Raw genomic sequence first — 16,326 nt, forward strand, 5'->3', positions numbered from 1 at the left:
AATAAAAAGGGCCTATGCTAAAAAATAACGATTGCGAGTCCTTGCTGCTATGCTACAAAATAGTATGGGACAATGTTCACTAAAAGAAAGAAGTGTTAACAAAATGATAAGTCAGGATGTTTAGGCCTTTGGCCTCCCTTCCCCACGTTTTTAGCATGGGACAAGGAGGGTCACTCAAGCACAGCACACTCCTGGGCTTCTCTGGCACGAGGTCAGAGTTCACCAACATCAGGGCCTTCTGTGCCCAAGTCTCTTTTGTGCAAAGTCTCTTGCCTCAACGGACCTGATGTACCATAAACATCAAAGAAAAGTTCATTTTTCCAAACTTCACTTCGATCAAATTACTCTTCACACTGGATCCCCCTCAGCCGGGCTCCGGTCCTTCTCTCACCGTTGGCTTCCCTCAGTCAGGTTCAGACCAACTTCAATCTGTAGGCATCCCTCAGTCGGGTTCACATTTGCCACAACATTCATCTCAGGTGTGTTACTGTTCACACAGGATCCCCCTCTTCTGGGCTCGGACCCCTTTTCTACACTTGGTCCCCTGCAGCCGGGCTCAGACCAATTTCAGTTTACAGACCATTGAAGACTTCTGAATGTGCACAGGATTCAATGTAACCTGCTGCAGGACCACTTAGATTTCACAGTTCAATAATTTTTCCCCCGCTTGGGGGGACGGGGAGGCGCACCAAACAGAGACTTTCGAGTGATCACCCACGTGACGCTGGACCACTCTGTATCTGGTACCTATTTGGGCTTTACAAAGTTCAATTGTACACAAGTTCTCTTTCTTCATACAATGTTTCCGCTTGCAACCTTGAGCACAGTCCTGTCTGCTGTCCGTTTCTCCAACTCACTGGCTGTGCTGAACTCGTTGGCGTTGCTTTGCTTTCCGAGTCAAGGACCGTACCACAATGGCAATCGCTTCTCCCTGACCTTGCCTATCAATGCAGGAGGGCCCCGTGTACCTTTTACACATGCTACACCCTTTGTCCGCTGCAATTCCTGGTCTTATGTTTCTTTTCCTTGAGGCTTTGTGATCGTCACAGTTCTGTGTTGAAAAGGGCAAGGGTAATTCCCTCCTTGACATCCTCTCTCATCTCACAGCCTTTCTACTTGGTTTAAACTGCCATCTCGGAATTGCTGATTCCTCGTGTGTTTGCCTTGCTCAGAGTGTGCATTCGTGTTCCACCTTTTATCCGTGTGGGGAAGTGTGATGGAAGTCAGGTGTGTGTAATTATCAGTAATTGCCTGACTCTGCCCGACTCTTGTGTTGGGACATGTCAGGGATACGGCTCTGGTGTTAGTCGGTTGTCGTTCACAATGAACTTTCAGTGAGAAAGTGTTTGTGTCGGAAAAGGGGGGGGGTCTGGTGTCCTACCGTGTAGGATGGGGGAAAAGGTGTTATAAGGAAGGGGATACTGCACCTCACCCTTCGGTGTCCCACTATCACTCCCCGAATCCCCCCCCCCCATCCAGGTGATCCTCCTGCACTGGTCCACCCTGAGGAACTGGATCCAATAGTCATGGCAGTGTCTTGGCCACCTGGATGACAGATCCCTGGGAATTAGCGGGTGAGACATCTTCAGGTTTCTCACAGTGCCCAGGACAATCTAATAAAGAGAGCAGCCTGTTCTAGCATGCCTTCCACCATCGCCTGAAACTCTGCAAGCCAGCAGCCGAAGACTCTGTGTCTGCACCAGAGGATGAGGACACCCCGACGGATCGGTGAGCAGATCCTCCTGAGATGGGATCATCCTCTGGGAAATCTGAGGAAAGTTCCTTCAGTACTGGAAACACGTTTGCGACTTCCAGTCAGGCACTATTACCATTACTACCTGTGGCTCTTCGCAAGGGTCCTGGCCATCATAATGACGGGAAAATGCATAGTGGGTCACACCGGTCCAATCCTGGAGAAATGTGTCCTTACCTAGCACTCCCAGGTCCAACCTCCAGCTGAAGTACCTGGGTAACTGTGCATTCAGGCGGGACACGTAAAGGTCCGTATTCAATGGCCCCCACAGGTATCGAATTCTCTGAAACATCTGCCTGTGAAGTCTCCAGTCAATGGAGTCCCACAGGGAATGAAGTCCAGTCCACTACTACGTTATGTGCCAATGGCAGATACTCTGGCGTGATGGAGATCTGGTTGTCCAGGCAATAGTGCCAAAAGCACTTTGCTAATTCCACGAACATCCTGGACCTTGTTCCCCACCAAGTGGTTGATGCAGCGGACTGCCAAGATATTGTTCATCCTGAGAAGGATGCAACAATTTTCCCTGACTTTTGTCAGTGCTCTGACCTCAAAGGAGCCCACTAGCAGCTCCAGACAATTGCTGTGCAGGTCCAACCCCACCTGCGACCATCTCCTGCTGGTTTCTGGCCGCACTGAATGCCCTTGCCTGACCTGCTCACGCAAGACTCTATTAAAAGGTCTGGAGCGTCACTGAAGATGGCGCAACAGTTCCAAGCCTCCGTGTTGTGGAGCCACCATCTCAACTCTGCCTTGGCCACTTCGTCTAGGGGAGCCAACTGGTGATATCTCATTCCTCCTTGCAGGTGCCTGATCTTCAGCCTCTGCAATGCCCTGTAGTATAACAGGCCTGGGAAAATCACCTGTATTAAGGATGCTGGCAGCCCCACTGCTGTTTCGAGACTCAAAAGCAATATAACCTGTTTCCTCATTACCCCTCTCAACTCTTTCTTGACCACTCTGAGATTGGGTGTTGGAAGCTCCAGCGTCTCTTTGTTGGTGTCTATGACAAAGCCTAGGAGCTCCATGCATTTGCTGTGGTTAAGATCTGATTTTTCTTGAGAGCGGAAAGGTAGGCATTTGAATTGCCAGGCTTGTCCTTTCCGAAGAAACCGAAAGAAAGGCTGATGTAAACCTGGGATGGTAAGATATGCATCTTTGAAATCTAGCCTCACTACCCAGTCCCCTTTTCTGAGTATGTCCCGGAGGAGATGAATCTCCTCCATCTTGAAATGGTGGTATGAATGACAACTGACTTTTATATGTACCAGGAACATGTTGCTGTAAAATCCCCCCCCCCCCTGTCGAGAAATCCTCTCTATTGCTTCATTCTGAGCTGTTATAGCTCTACCTCTAGCAGACGCGCTTCTGCCTCGGCAGAAAACCCTATTCGCAGGCGCTGCGCTTGCAGAGGAAGTCCTATTAATTCTAGCCAGAACACAACTACTGTCTGTAAAACCCAAGCATCGCTTGATAGTTTGCGCCAGTTTTCTAAGTGCTGGTCTGTCCCCCCCCCCTACTGCTCCTGCTCCCTGATGTCAGTAGTAGCCTCTCTCTCTTCGATGTCTGCCTCCTCTCCCTTAGGATGGGGGAAAAGGTGTCTTGCTGCCTTGTCTCCCAGTACTGGGCTCTAGGCCTCTGAGGTCATCTCTGCGATTGAAACCGATGGTCACTCGACCTCTGTAGTGAACGGCCCTGGTAAAAACACGATTAGGGAATATTTTCCTTATTAAGGACTCTGCTTTCTCGAGAGCTGTGAATGTTTGCGCAAATGTATTAATCTCCTTTGCAAAAAAAAGTCTCTCCGAGCAGTAGACCCTGTGCTGAGTCTCCTGCCTCACAGGATTCCAGATCTCCTAATTTATTGTCCATATTGAGCAATATGCTCCTCCTTCTTTCTTTCTGACCCTTTCAGCCCAATTGGTGAGAGTCTGAGCATCAATAGTATCCCCTGTATCCTTTGCTCTCTGTGAGATCCATGATATTGGCAATCGCACCTGCCAGATCCAGGAACGTCTCCTGGCACCCTTTCCAGATTCTGCACATGCCTTTGTGGGCATCCTTCAACGTCTTGGAGATGAAGCTGAGCATCCTCGGATCCAGCTCTGGTGTCTCTGCTACTTTCCCGGCAGCTCGGGTCTGGGGCACTCTGCCTTCATTCAATATTACGCCTCCTTATCCAAAGGCTTACGTAATCTTTGGGCCATGTAAGCAGTCACTTCAAGGGAGGGCAGCCACATTCAGATGATCTACGGTCTGGTGTTGCTAGATAAATTAATCCAGTCTTTGACTGTATGTGGGCTGGAAAGTGGGGAAGTGAGGCAAATGATGTCAGAAGGGGGCATTCGAGCAGCGTTACTCTTTACCAGCACTCTATAGAAGTCCTTATCCTCTGCAGCAAGAGGACACTTCTAACCAAAACGCCCACATTTGTACAGTGTGAGCATGGTTATGCTACATGGCGGGTGTGACCATTGTACAGGGACGTTGCCTGCATGACCTCCAGTGCTACCGTTTTACTGCCAAGAAGTGTAAGCTCCACACACTGCCCGGCACGGTCAGATCCTCATTCTGTGCTCAGGTGTTTTCATCTTCCCACTACCCTCTGCGCAGTCACATTCTCATACCCTCGGACTGACAACTTCTCACACTGCCCATGACTAAGTTACACATTTTAGCCATCAGTGCCAGATTCGGACGCATCCCACCAGTCGCACAGTGCCAGCACCTCGCACAACACGTGTTCGCCATTCCCATTGCCCACTTAATTTAATTATCCCTGTATCGTGTTGAGATGTTCTAATTGTGCAGTGCAGACTTATCATTGAAACACAACCTACGCCTATTTGGCTTTGCCTTGTTGTCATTTTAGAGTTTGTGAAATATATGGTTTGTTTTTCACAAGTTATAGTGTGGTGGCGTCATTCCTCTCTGTCTCTTCCAGGTTCGCTTATGTACTTGAATGAAGCAACTCTACTTCACAATGTCAAAGTTCGGTACAGCAAAGACAAAATCTATGTAAGTATAACCCTATGTCAAACCTTACAAAAGCTTCTAATGTTAGCTTTTTGTCGCTCAACCTTTGAGCAGTGTACGAGTGGCCTGTGAAAAAAGTTGATCAAATGATATGGCTAAAATCAGAAAGTGTTTCTTGAAATAAAAATAACCCCTTTCAATATCGGATTTCGAGGACTTGCCTAACCTGCCGAGTCTGCTGTGGTACTTGACCGCGTGCTACCCATGCAGTACCCACTTATTTACATCACCCTCTTTCCTGGGTTCCGACGTTAGTCTTACCCCCTTAGACAGAAAGCAAGGAGTCAATGTTGATTGAATATGCAGATTGTCTCCACTTATCTTTTACTTTTTGAGATTATTTCCTTTCGATGAGGAGTGTACTTTTTTTTTTTATTCGTGTGAAGTAGGTATGGGGTGGAGAAAATCCTTGCAGCCCTTCATGAAGTCCCTTTTCTCCCCAATACTTCCAAATGGTCAAACGCTGGAACAGCAGCAGGCCCCTCGCCTCTTCATAGGCGGGTACAGCAGTTCCTTTGCTGCCCCAGGCAAACAAGCCAATGTAGTGCTCATGCAAGCAATGTCATGATAAATCATGTCACTGCGTCTGTCAAACGCCCCGCTACCCTCTGCTTCCTGGTGTGCTGCATACTCCTCTGTGCCCCTCTCTTTCTGCATCAACCCTCCTTTGCCTGTATGATTCCCTCTTTCTTAGTTTTTCACTTTTCTTTTTGTAGTCATCACGTTACTTTATCTATGTGCTATTGTAGCTGATTTTACCCTTTTAGACCCGAGTATAATGTTGTAAATATGTAGTGTTCGTTCTCCACAATCTTAAAGCAAGGACCAGCAAGATATTCTAAAAACATGTTATTGCATCTTTGTGACATCCGAAGGCCCTTAGTAACTATAAAGGTCATGCCTGGTCAGGTCTGCTTAGCCCCACCCAAAACTGCAGATAGTATAACGTATCCCATTTCTTCCCTAAGACCCTGCCACCTCCCCGTGGTTATTTCATTATAATTCTCCCTAGTAGTGTGTGGTGACTGTGCTGTCCGCAAGTGCCCACCCACCCCATGGCCTGAAAGGGTAGACTTTCTTCTGTGCTGCATGAGACAGAAGTTGAAGAACTTCAGTTTACATGGGACCGGTCATTTATAGGAGGTGTTGAACACCACCAGGTAAACCTAGGACTGCAGGAGGTGGAGACATGACAGGAGAGTAGTTGCAGGCTTTGCATCTTGGCATGTGCCATGTACCCTTGTTCAACGGATTTATGTATTGCCTGCATCACTCTGCTGTGCTCCCAAAGCAGCATCTCTTACTTTCTTGCCGATAGTGCCGCTGTCCACCATTAGACATTAAACACAAACAAACCAGGGACAATAATGCGTAAAAGGAACCCTGGCATAGGAAGACACGGAAGCAGAATTGCATAATGAGCGCTTTAATAATACAGTGCCACCACTGGGAGCTGGAGCATCCCCATCTCTTGGTTACAACCAAAGTACAAGTCTGTCAATGCAGTGCAGCACTTTTTATAGTTTTTAAACAGTTGCAAAAACGATAGACATGGGTGTGTGTGGCAATTGTGAAAGAAACATGGGCTGTGCAAAATTTAACAATTTAGATTTCAACAATTCTATGAAATGTATATAATTTAGCAAACTCTGACATTTAGGGAAATAAAAAATGCTGGGTGTTAGGGAGAATTCTCTGTTTAGGCTGAATTTCCCTACCTAGTGAGTCCCCCAGCAGCTTTGCTGGATTTCTGGGGTTTCTTTTTTTTCTCCTGCCAAGAGTGAGACTCTTTTACCCTCACTCTTGGACATGTTGAAGTGTGTTTTCTTGGTTAAACCTTGTGTTGAATGGGCTATGGGGTCTTTTACTCCATAGGGCCTCATGTATTTTTGTGATGTGGGTTACACAGCACCCTCTGTGCCGTGACCCAGGGGTGTCCTAGGGACTCCCCAACATAGACTCCATACCCTGGGACTGACTACTGTCTCCTAGGGCATGTAAAGTCACCAAAGACTTTGCTAGTCTTGAATCCTGAACAGAACCAGTACAAACCATCATATTGTGGACGTACTGGCTGGGGCAATTCGATTGCCCCAGGGTCTGTTTGTCGAGGGGGCACGTCTCCGTCCCCCCTGATCGAGTTTTGGCTGGTGGCAGTGGAAACTACTTTTTATATTCGACCGCGAATATTTCCCTATGGGATTTCCCATTGTTTTAGGCTAACACATTTAATTATTTATTTACGGTAGCCTTAAACATACCGCCGGTTTATATATTTATTATTATAACTCCGGTTGGGACTTTTTGCCAAAACTTGATTCTAAAATGGCGTTGGCGTTCGCCTCTGTAACTCTGACCCAAAGTGGAGCCCTTTGTTCCACTTTTGGCGGGCTTCTCCACAGAAGCCCTCCAAAGTGGTGCCACTCTGTCTGGGGTACTTAGGAGGGGTGGAGGGGGATTTAGGCACCCTGGACTGAGTTACCTTGGTAACTCAAGTCGCACTCCGTCCTGATTGGCCCAAGTGGTGAGCCGGCCGGCTCACCACTTAGCATGTTTGAGTGACAGCTAGGCTGGGTGAATGGGGGTTTGCTGCATAAAAGCAGGGCTTTGGGGACTGGAACTTCAGAAGTCGCCACAGGACCAAGAATCCGACGAGGGAAGAGCTGAGCCGACCTGCTTCGACGACACCACCCGGTGGAGCCCTGCTGAACCGTCTCACCACTTTTCCCGACGACCGAGGAGAACTCTTAACGGAGTGGCTCCTTCCCTTGACTGGTGGGGACAACCAGTTTCGCCTTCTTTTCGCTTCTCGAGGTATCTCGTGGCCGCCTTGCCAGTGCCAAGCACCCCGGCAACCGGAACCCCACCACTTTTTACCCCAACCACGAAAGTCGGTACAACCCTTTAACCGGAGGACTCCGCGGCTGGTTTCTTCCCGGGCAGTGCAACGACCTTCTTCTTCTGCTCTTCAGCGAGAACTTCTTCTCCCCTGACCGACGTCGAGCCTTGCTGCCACTGCCTGGAACAACTGCCACCGCTGGAGGATCCTTTCCGCTTAAGGTACCGTGTTCCGCCTGGCTTCCCTTGCCACCGACTGTACGGGGTAGATTTAGCCCCCGGCTTTCGAACCTGGGAGTGCCTGGGACCCCCTGGCTAAACTTTTTAAGCCACTCTAAACTCTTTCTAACTCTTTGCAAGACTTTGAATCCCTAATAACAGTGTGATCTTGGGCACATTTTCGCTCCGGCTACTCTAAGAGTGGGCCCTGCCTAGTGACTTTTGCTCACCTGTGACTTTGTGCTTCTTTGAGTCTATTGCAAGTGTTCTGGACCTTAGAGTGGTGTGTTTAACCCATTCCTGTTTCTTTTTACCCCTTTCTTGAACCTACTAGAGTGTCATCTAAAGTTAAGCGCTCACCTCTGTTTTAATTATGTGGTGTTAACTTAGAGTTGTCTAGATAGGAGTAAGGGTTGGAACTGCTTTCATTATAACTGTGTTTGAAGTGTTTTTACTATATTTTGCTAGAGTGATTTCAACTTATGTGTGTTTTATAAATAAATAACTATATACTTTTGAAACCAAGCTCTGGTCAGTGTTTGCTTGTGCTATTGTGTCTGAGTACATATTGTGTATACTTTGCATACTGCCTAACTCTTCTTGAGGGAAGTCTGACTGCTCAGCCACAGCTACCAGGTAAATCTGGGTGGTGCGGACTGCTACCAAGTGGGTTTACTGCTATACCTGTAGTCTTAAATCTTTTGCAGTGTTCCCCAAGGGAACTGCACAGGTTTCTGCCTAACACTGGGTTACATGATATTCAGGATAAAACCATATGAAAGAGAAAATTTTTAGTGTGCAGAAGAATAGTAAATATTGTAACTTTTTAAAAATATTTAAAAAATAAAATTATGTACCATTTATTTAATTGAAAGTCAAACTAAATGGAAGGAGACGCTCACTAAAATTAAACGAAAATTATTACAATGTGTAAAAATATCTAATCCATTATGGTATATATTTTAGATATGCAAACAAAGGGGGGTCTGGGAATCTCTCTACCAGCACGAACACAGCCCAATGACCTGTTCTTGGGTGAATAACCCCTGGGAGAGACTCTACCAAGTCTTTAGCTCACTGTCCTTTTCACAGAGAAGAAATTTCCCCGCATATCAGCCTTTGTCCTGCCCAGGGGCAGTCCAGCGCCGAAATGCTAGGCAATTCTCCTCTGAACAAGAGTACCATCAGTAACCCCATACACGTGTTTCAGCCTTGTTGGGCATCATCAGTGAGGTGAAACTGTTGCCTCTCTAGGAACAGTGAGCAAGGGGTCCACGTCTGGATTGCCCTGTTAACTTAGGGTGAAACCCAAAGTTAATGTATGCAAACAAACGGGGGTCTGGGAATCTCTCTACCAGCACAAACACAGCCCAATGACCTGTTCTTGGGTGAATAACCCCTGGGAGAGACTCTACCAAGTCTTTAGCTCACTGTCCTTTTCACAGAGAAGAAATTTCCCCGCATATCAGCCTTTCAGAGGAGAATTGCCTAGCATTTCGGCGCTGGACTGCCCCTGGGCAGGACAAAGGCTGATATGCGTCGAAATTTCTTCTCTGTGAAAAGGACAGTGAGCTTAAAGACCTGGGAAAGTCTCTCCCAGGGGTTATTCACCCAAGAACAGGTCATTGGGCTGTGTTCGTGCTGGTAGAGAGATTCCCAGACCCCCCTTTGTTTGCATACATTAACTTTGGGTTTCACCCTAAGTTAACAGGGCAATCCAGACGTGGACCCCTTGCTCACTGTTCTTAGAGAGGCAACAGTTTCACCTCACTGATGATGCCCAAAAAGGCTGAAACACGTGTATGGGGTTACTGGTGCTACTCTTGTTCAGAGGAGAATTGCCTAGCATTTCGGCGCTGGACTGTCCCTGGGCAGGACAAAGGCTGATATGCAGGGAAATTTCTTCTCTGTGAAAGGGACAGTGAGCTAAAGACTTGGTAGAGTCTCTCCCAGGGGTTATTCACCCAAGAACAGGCCATTGGGCTGTGTTCGTGCTGGTAGAGAGATTCCCAGACCCCCCTTTGCTTGCATATATTTTAGATACTTTTGCCTCTTATACAAATCAATAATAAGTATGACCTGAAATTTAAATAGATGCCTAATAAAATGTCAGAAATATCAATTTAATGTGCACAATAATTACACCAAGTAAAATATATTTTTAGAAATATCCAGGAGCTGCTTAACTATTTTAGAATTATACAAATGTAAATTGTGTGGTATGTTTATTTTTTAAATAGATGAAACGTTTCTACAAATGTCCAAACATTAAATATTTAATTGTTCTAAACTTTAGAATGTGATTGCCAACTTAACAAATTTGTACTTCAATTATGTGTCATATAGTTACAAACTGTGCCGATTTTTTATTTTATATATCGTTTTCATGTTTCTAACCATTTTTTAAAAACTATATAATTTCTTAATATTTCTCTACTTTATCGTTATTTTGTAAACATTTTAATGAACTTTTGTTTGAATTTGAGGCTGCTTTTACTTTATCAAAAATGGCTTACAATTTCGTTTTTAAAATTTGTTTTAAACTAAAACAATGTCAATGATGCATTGTCCTATACATTGCAATATCTTACATTTTCAGTGGCTGAATTTAAATTTTGCACACCGTTTCACGCAGGGTACCAGGAGTAACTCTGGCTTATTGTTGGATTTCATTGTCCTCATTGTCCACTTATCAGTGGCATCTGAGTAATTTGTCACAATAATCAGTCTTCAGGTTCTAAGTCTATAGTAAAACCTTTGCATATGACCTATTTGGGCTTCATAGCATATGCAGCAATTGAACAACATCAGCCTTTGTCATGATTTGCAATATTCCAGTGCTACTTGGCACGTGACAGGCACGTGTAAAGGGTGGCAATAAACGAGAGTGGATTCCATGTGCTCAGTTTCCTGGGGGAAGATAATTGCATTTGTCTGTTGATTGTGAAAATGTGTGAAGACAGTGTTTTTCACTTACAGAGCAACCATCCATATAGCCTTAGTAACCATTGGCTAGCTTGCCATACAAGTTACTGTGTCAGAAGATGAGTGCTGAGCAGATCCAGGATAATATGCCTCTATATTTACAAAATAAATGCATATTCTGTGGCAAGTCTTTGTGCAAACGAATGTAGGTTTCCACTGCCTGTTTAGGTACTGCCCAGCTCCCAATGTATACTGCTGCCAGAGAAGTAACTGTGTCTGAGAGTCTGCTTTGGAGGGAATTGTGTTTGTGTGTTGAAGGGTCTTAAAGCAACTCAACCCTGCTTGTAGTCATATATTTGAAAAAAAGAGTAAGATTGCCATTTTTGTTACCCCTATTTTTTTTTATTTACGCCTTCCGCCAGTCTTTATGGTGGTGAGACACGCTCTCTCTCTCTCGCTCTCTCTCTCTTTCTCTTCATTTTAACTCTTCCCTCCAAATATCGATATTGTTAACAAATGCTGTTTTTTTGTTTTTTTCACTTTATCCACCTAATTTGCTAATCCCCCTATGGCGAGTCCTTGGATCTCGTCCCTTTTCCCATAGTGGGGGAACCTTCCCATGGTGCCGGGGCAGTGCGGCCACAGTCGAATAGTCACCCTGCAGGTGGTGCACTGTGGGAGGATCACAGAAGCAGTGCAGGTACGAAGCAGAAGGACCGTTCCACAAACCTGGGAGGAGAAACTCCTGGTGTCGTGGCAGACTGGAGAATGCGAGAGAAGAATATTTCAGCTACGCAGCTGCTGCAGAACGTCCACAAAGGTCGGGGGAAACCCCACAGCCCAGGAAGATCCGAGACCATCTTGGACCGGGAAAGAAGGTCCCATGGTTATCTGGGAGGTCTCGGGGCCCCAAGAAGTTGGTGGAGAACCCGAAAGGCTGAAAAAACCCCAGACGACAGGGTCTGTGGGACCCTAACAGAGGCGAGGGAACTTTCAAAAAAGACCCTTTGATACTTGGAAGGTGTGTATACCAAGTATAGCAGAAAACAAAATATAAGTCTGAAAGGCGAGTCTGGTACTCAAACCCATATGAGGATTAAATCAATGGAAATCTTCATAGTCACAATACCTGGCAGGTTAGTGAACCAGGTTATTGTTGTGTTCTTAGTTTACAAAAAACCTTGCACACCATATACAGACAATATACAAAAGTATACAAAATAGATTATTTGTTTTCCTTTTATTGTATTGGTTTATATAAACCTTTACAAAATTAAGAATTCAATTTAAAATTTCACAATTAATTCAAAACAATTGCAGCAAAATACATACAAGTCATTAAAAACATTACTAAGATTGCTAAAATAAATAAATAAAATTTCAATCGTTTTCCTGTGTTCCTCGCGACATCCTTTGATTATACATATCGTTCTGTAAACTGTCATGTTTGACCTAATTCTTTACACTACTCATTCGTCATGACAGATGTTATTCATCAGTACAATGCCCTCATTTCATTAGATCACACAGTTCTCAGAGAAACAAATTACCACTCAATCATGTGCCTCGATTGCATTAAAAATGCATATAAATAATTCATATGATTACGTTAAGATAATCATAAAGGACTTAATTCTTTACTCAACTCATTCAACATGGCAAATATTATACAAGAATGCATTTACCCTTATTTTCATTACAACCGAGTCTCCATGCAGCATTTCACACCAGAGCTTATCTCTGTAAACATTAGAGGTGTCAGAGACAAACTGCGCAAAATATTCAATTCTTTGTGGTAACAAATTAGGACATACTAGTAGGAGATGCATAAACGACTCGATCATGCCTACAGTCTTACAGAAACGATAGTGTTTTAACACCTCACCACTCTTAGCTCTTATGTTCTGAATCTCATAGGTACTTAACACATTGAACCTAAAACACATTTCAGGTCCTATTTGTGAAGGACCGTGAGGGATATCGAACTAAATATTTGTCTGGATTTGGGGTCCACATCCAGAATGAGATGGCTTGAGAGTACATATTACAATTTAAAACAGCATTGTTTTCGGTCCAGTCATAAGATTTTACAGTTTCTTTCACCTTTCCTGGATTCTTAATCAGAGTGTTAATTGAGAGCCCCACATTTGATAATATTCTATCGGCCACAATTTTCAAAGAACTCAGAAAATTTCCTTTCAAATCTTCATTTAGAAAGTAGTACATTGGGTCTTTTCGGACACTAAACATTTTCTAAGCAGGGCTAACTTTTTCACATACATTGTACTCTCAAGTGATAACAGCCCTAATTCGTAACAAATCATCTCAAACGGAATACATTTGGGATTAAAATACAATATGTTTTGCTAAATTAGAGTGTCTAGTGTTTTCAGGAATGGCGTCAGGGCATCAAGTAAGAACTTTAAACCATAAGATAATCTAGGTATCACCTTTTAAGCCAATGTAAATTTCCCATATTTCCTTTCAATGGCCCTAATTTGGTTTACTGATAGTTTTGCTTTCATAAACATTTTTTTTTTATAAATACATACGATTGAGAACTAGTAAATACATATCCTAAGTAATGTAGTACAGCTTGATTTTTTGATTTTATGGCCCCCACTCCTCCACGAAAGAGTTGAGGGTCTAATAGTTTTCTGACCAAAATTTATGGTCCGTTTTCTTTTCACAATACTTTTCTCAAACAATACATTCAGTCTTTGGAGACCAATCTTAGTGCAATCGAATAGCAAGAAAATGTCTGCATAGGCGACCCATTTTACAGACAATCCTCCAATTTTAGGGGCAATTAAACCACTCTTATTTAATACACTGCCAGCTTGGGAAACATATAGGTTAAAAAGGGTAGTCGCATGTCTACACCCTTGCTTCAAACCATTGTACGTTATTACATTTGATCCGAGACCCTTATTGTTCAACCTCAATCTCATCACTGTGTCAGAGTACAGATATATTATTATGTCAAGCAGACCTCTATCAATCCCTAAATCACTCATGGTTTTCATAAGGTGGGCCTATCAACCAGATCAAACGCCATAGTTAAATCCATTGAGGCTATATATAAAGGCTCTGCCAGTTGTGTTTTAGCTAAACTCTTGGGACATCAATAGCCCCCCCCACATCCGTCCCCATTGCTTTCCGAAAACCAATCTGTCTGCAGTCTGAAATGAAGTACTCATCAATCCATAAGGACAAATTCTCCAAGACAATTGCCGCAAATAAAATAGAAATTTAGAGAAACGAAATATAAAAAATAAAAATGACAGAGTACAAAATGTCTCCTATGATATCTAGTTAAACTTGTTAAAATATAAAAATGGAACCATAAAAAATGTCAACATACATGCTAGTAAATACACAAAACCTCAAATACGAAAAACATGAAATCATTTCATATTGTTACCATCAATAAAAAAAAAAAACTAATAGTTGCTCATCAGGTAACAAGATTATTTTTATGCAGTTCTGTAGTTAGAGCATCAAAAACTCATTCAAGGCAAAGATCAAAGAAATGTTCGTGCCGTACGTGCAGCTAAACCAAAAAAGATCCATTGAGACTTCTGAATTTCTGTCAAATCTGTCTTTGAAACACTCCAAATGCTTAGCATCAAAATAAGGACACATGGTAAATGTGTCTCAAGGTCTCGCAAGCATCCTTGACACCACAGAATCTACATTGGTTCTCAAGCTAGTTGAATGCCAACGTTATCGGAGACTCCTTCCAATGCCAGAACCTTTCAAGGATAGGCATCTGTTTGAGTCTAAATCGCATGTAACTCATTCCACCCTTCATACATGGAAACCTTTGAAGATAGTATGCATTCCCTAGCATGCCCAAAATTAGAATATTCCCTATGGGTCGAATATGTGGCAATACGATCAACAGTCTCCACCCAATCAGCCCTAAAAAGAGTCCTCTTCACAATCCCTAGTCGTTGGATAAGGTCTTCCACCGTTACCCCTAAAGAGACCAAAACCAAATTCATTCTAGAAGAGAACTCCTTCAATGAAGGGACAGAATCGGCATACGTAACCAAAAAAAACATTTTGTAGAGTGTATTTTTCAGAGGGTCACTTATTTTCCTAAACGTACTAAGTTGTTTCCAAACATACCTTGTTTTAAGGGATATTAAGCAGAGCTCATGTCGTATGACCACATTAAGCATGGCCAATGACAAACCCAACTTCTCCTTCCAAAGTTTTTCCTGTATAACATTAAGGGGAGGACCCATGCCATGACTAGAAAGGTCCAAACCATAGAGGAGGATAGGCTCAACTTTCGCAAGATAGTAACGCCTTATAGGTAGTAGGGAGAATTTACATACTTTCTGCCTCAGGAATTTCAATTGAATTTTAAGTTTAGCAGTTTTGTCAATAAGGCCAGATTTCCACAATTCGAGGCTAACCCTGTTGGTAGGTTTTTAGCCAAGGTAAGTGACTGCCTTAACCTCGTCCACTTGTTCCTGACCCATAATCCACTCATACAGCTGCACCTTAGTTCTTTTAGAGAAGACAACCAGTGATTTAGATGCATTGGGCATAAGATTGTTGACAGCCGCATATTGGAAAAACAGAATTTTCGTCCTGAGGCCTTGCGGAGTACGATCTAACAAAATAAAATCATCCACAAAGGCCATCCATTCTATCCTAATGCTCCCCAGCCTGGCGGGTATGATTGAAGGACCCTGCCACAGTCCCTCACCAACGCGCACATACAGGTTGAAGAGCATATGAGCCAATGTACAGCCCTCTTTCACCCCATCATAGGTAGAAATCTCTTGTGAGAGTGACCCCTCGTTGGTCAAACGAAACCGGATGTAGTATTGGTGTGCAGAAGTGCGAGAATCAGAACCATTGTATGCTGAATTTTCAAAGCCAACATCTTAGGCCAAAGCCTAGATCTAATAACGCAATCAAATGCTTTCGAAAGGCCCAAAAAGGCCAAAAAGACTTCACTAGATTGTGTATTGTGTACAAAATGTCTCAAGGGAGCAAGTACTGTTGCATTCAAAGTAGTGCCCAGATCCTCTCTGAAGCCAACTTAAAATGTACTCAAAAACGAGTTGCCCTTGACCACACAGTTAAGGTCCCTGAGAAGTAAGATGGAACATACTTTACTCGTAGCGTCAGTAAGCGCTATGGGCCTACAATTGTTGGGGTCAAGAGCATCACCCTTTTTATATATGGGCACAATAATAGACTGAAACCAAGGAGCAGGAAAAGTATGTGTCAGAAAGATGTAATTAAACATGGGCTTCAGAAGGTCGACCCACAAGCCCGGATCTTCCTTAAGAACAAAGGGTGGAATGCCATCAGGCCCCGGAGCATGAGAAGGCTTGGGTTTTCCCATAGCCCATATAATGTCATCATGGTTCCAGGTACACTGACCAGTGACAGGAGGTCCTAGATCAGAACCTCTAACCTCAGAGAATGTTTTAGGTAGAGCAAATGTATTCAGTTAATAGGTCATCCAAGCTCCAGCTTGTATAGGGCAATCAAATCCCTCCTTATTAGAATCTAAAGTCCTATTTACG

At 43.8% G+C, this 16,326-nt stretch overlaps 1 protein-coding gene across 8 annotated transcripts in view; it reads left to right on the plus strand.

Moving 5' to 3' along the window:
- The window catches only part of MYO6 (myosin VI), a 1,279,197-nt gene that overhangs the window by 253,473 nt on the left and 1,009,398 nt on the right, over positions 1-16,326 (plus strand). For all 8 annotated transcript variants that reach the window (XM_069606282.1, XM_069606276.1, XM_069606277.1 and 5 more), the window contains exon 4: positions 4,698-4,771. In XM_069606282.1, the coding sequence (XP_069462383.1) occupies positions 4,698-4,771 (74 nt within the window). The remainder of the gene's footprint in view (positions 1-4,697; positions 4,772-16,326) is intronic.

Source organism: Ambystoma mexicanum, chromosome 4p (genome assembly GCF_040938575.1).
Source record: "Ambystoma mexicanum isolate Mex_15411 chromosome 4p, UKY_AmexF1_1, whole genome shotgun sequence".
NCBI classification, from domain to species: domain Eukaryota; kingdom Metazoa; phylum Chordata; class Amphibia; order Caudata; family Ambystomatidae; genus Ambystoma; species Ambystoma mexicanum.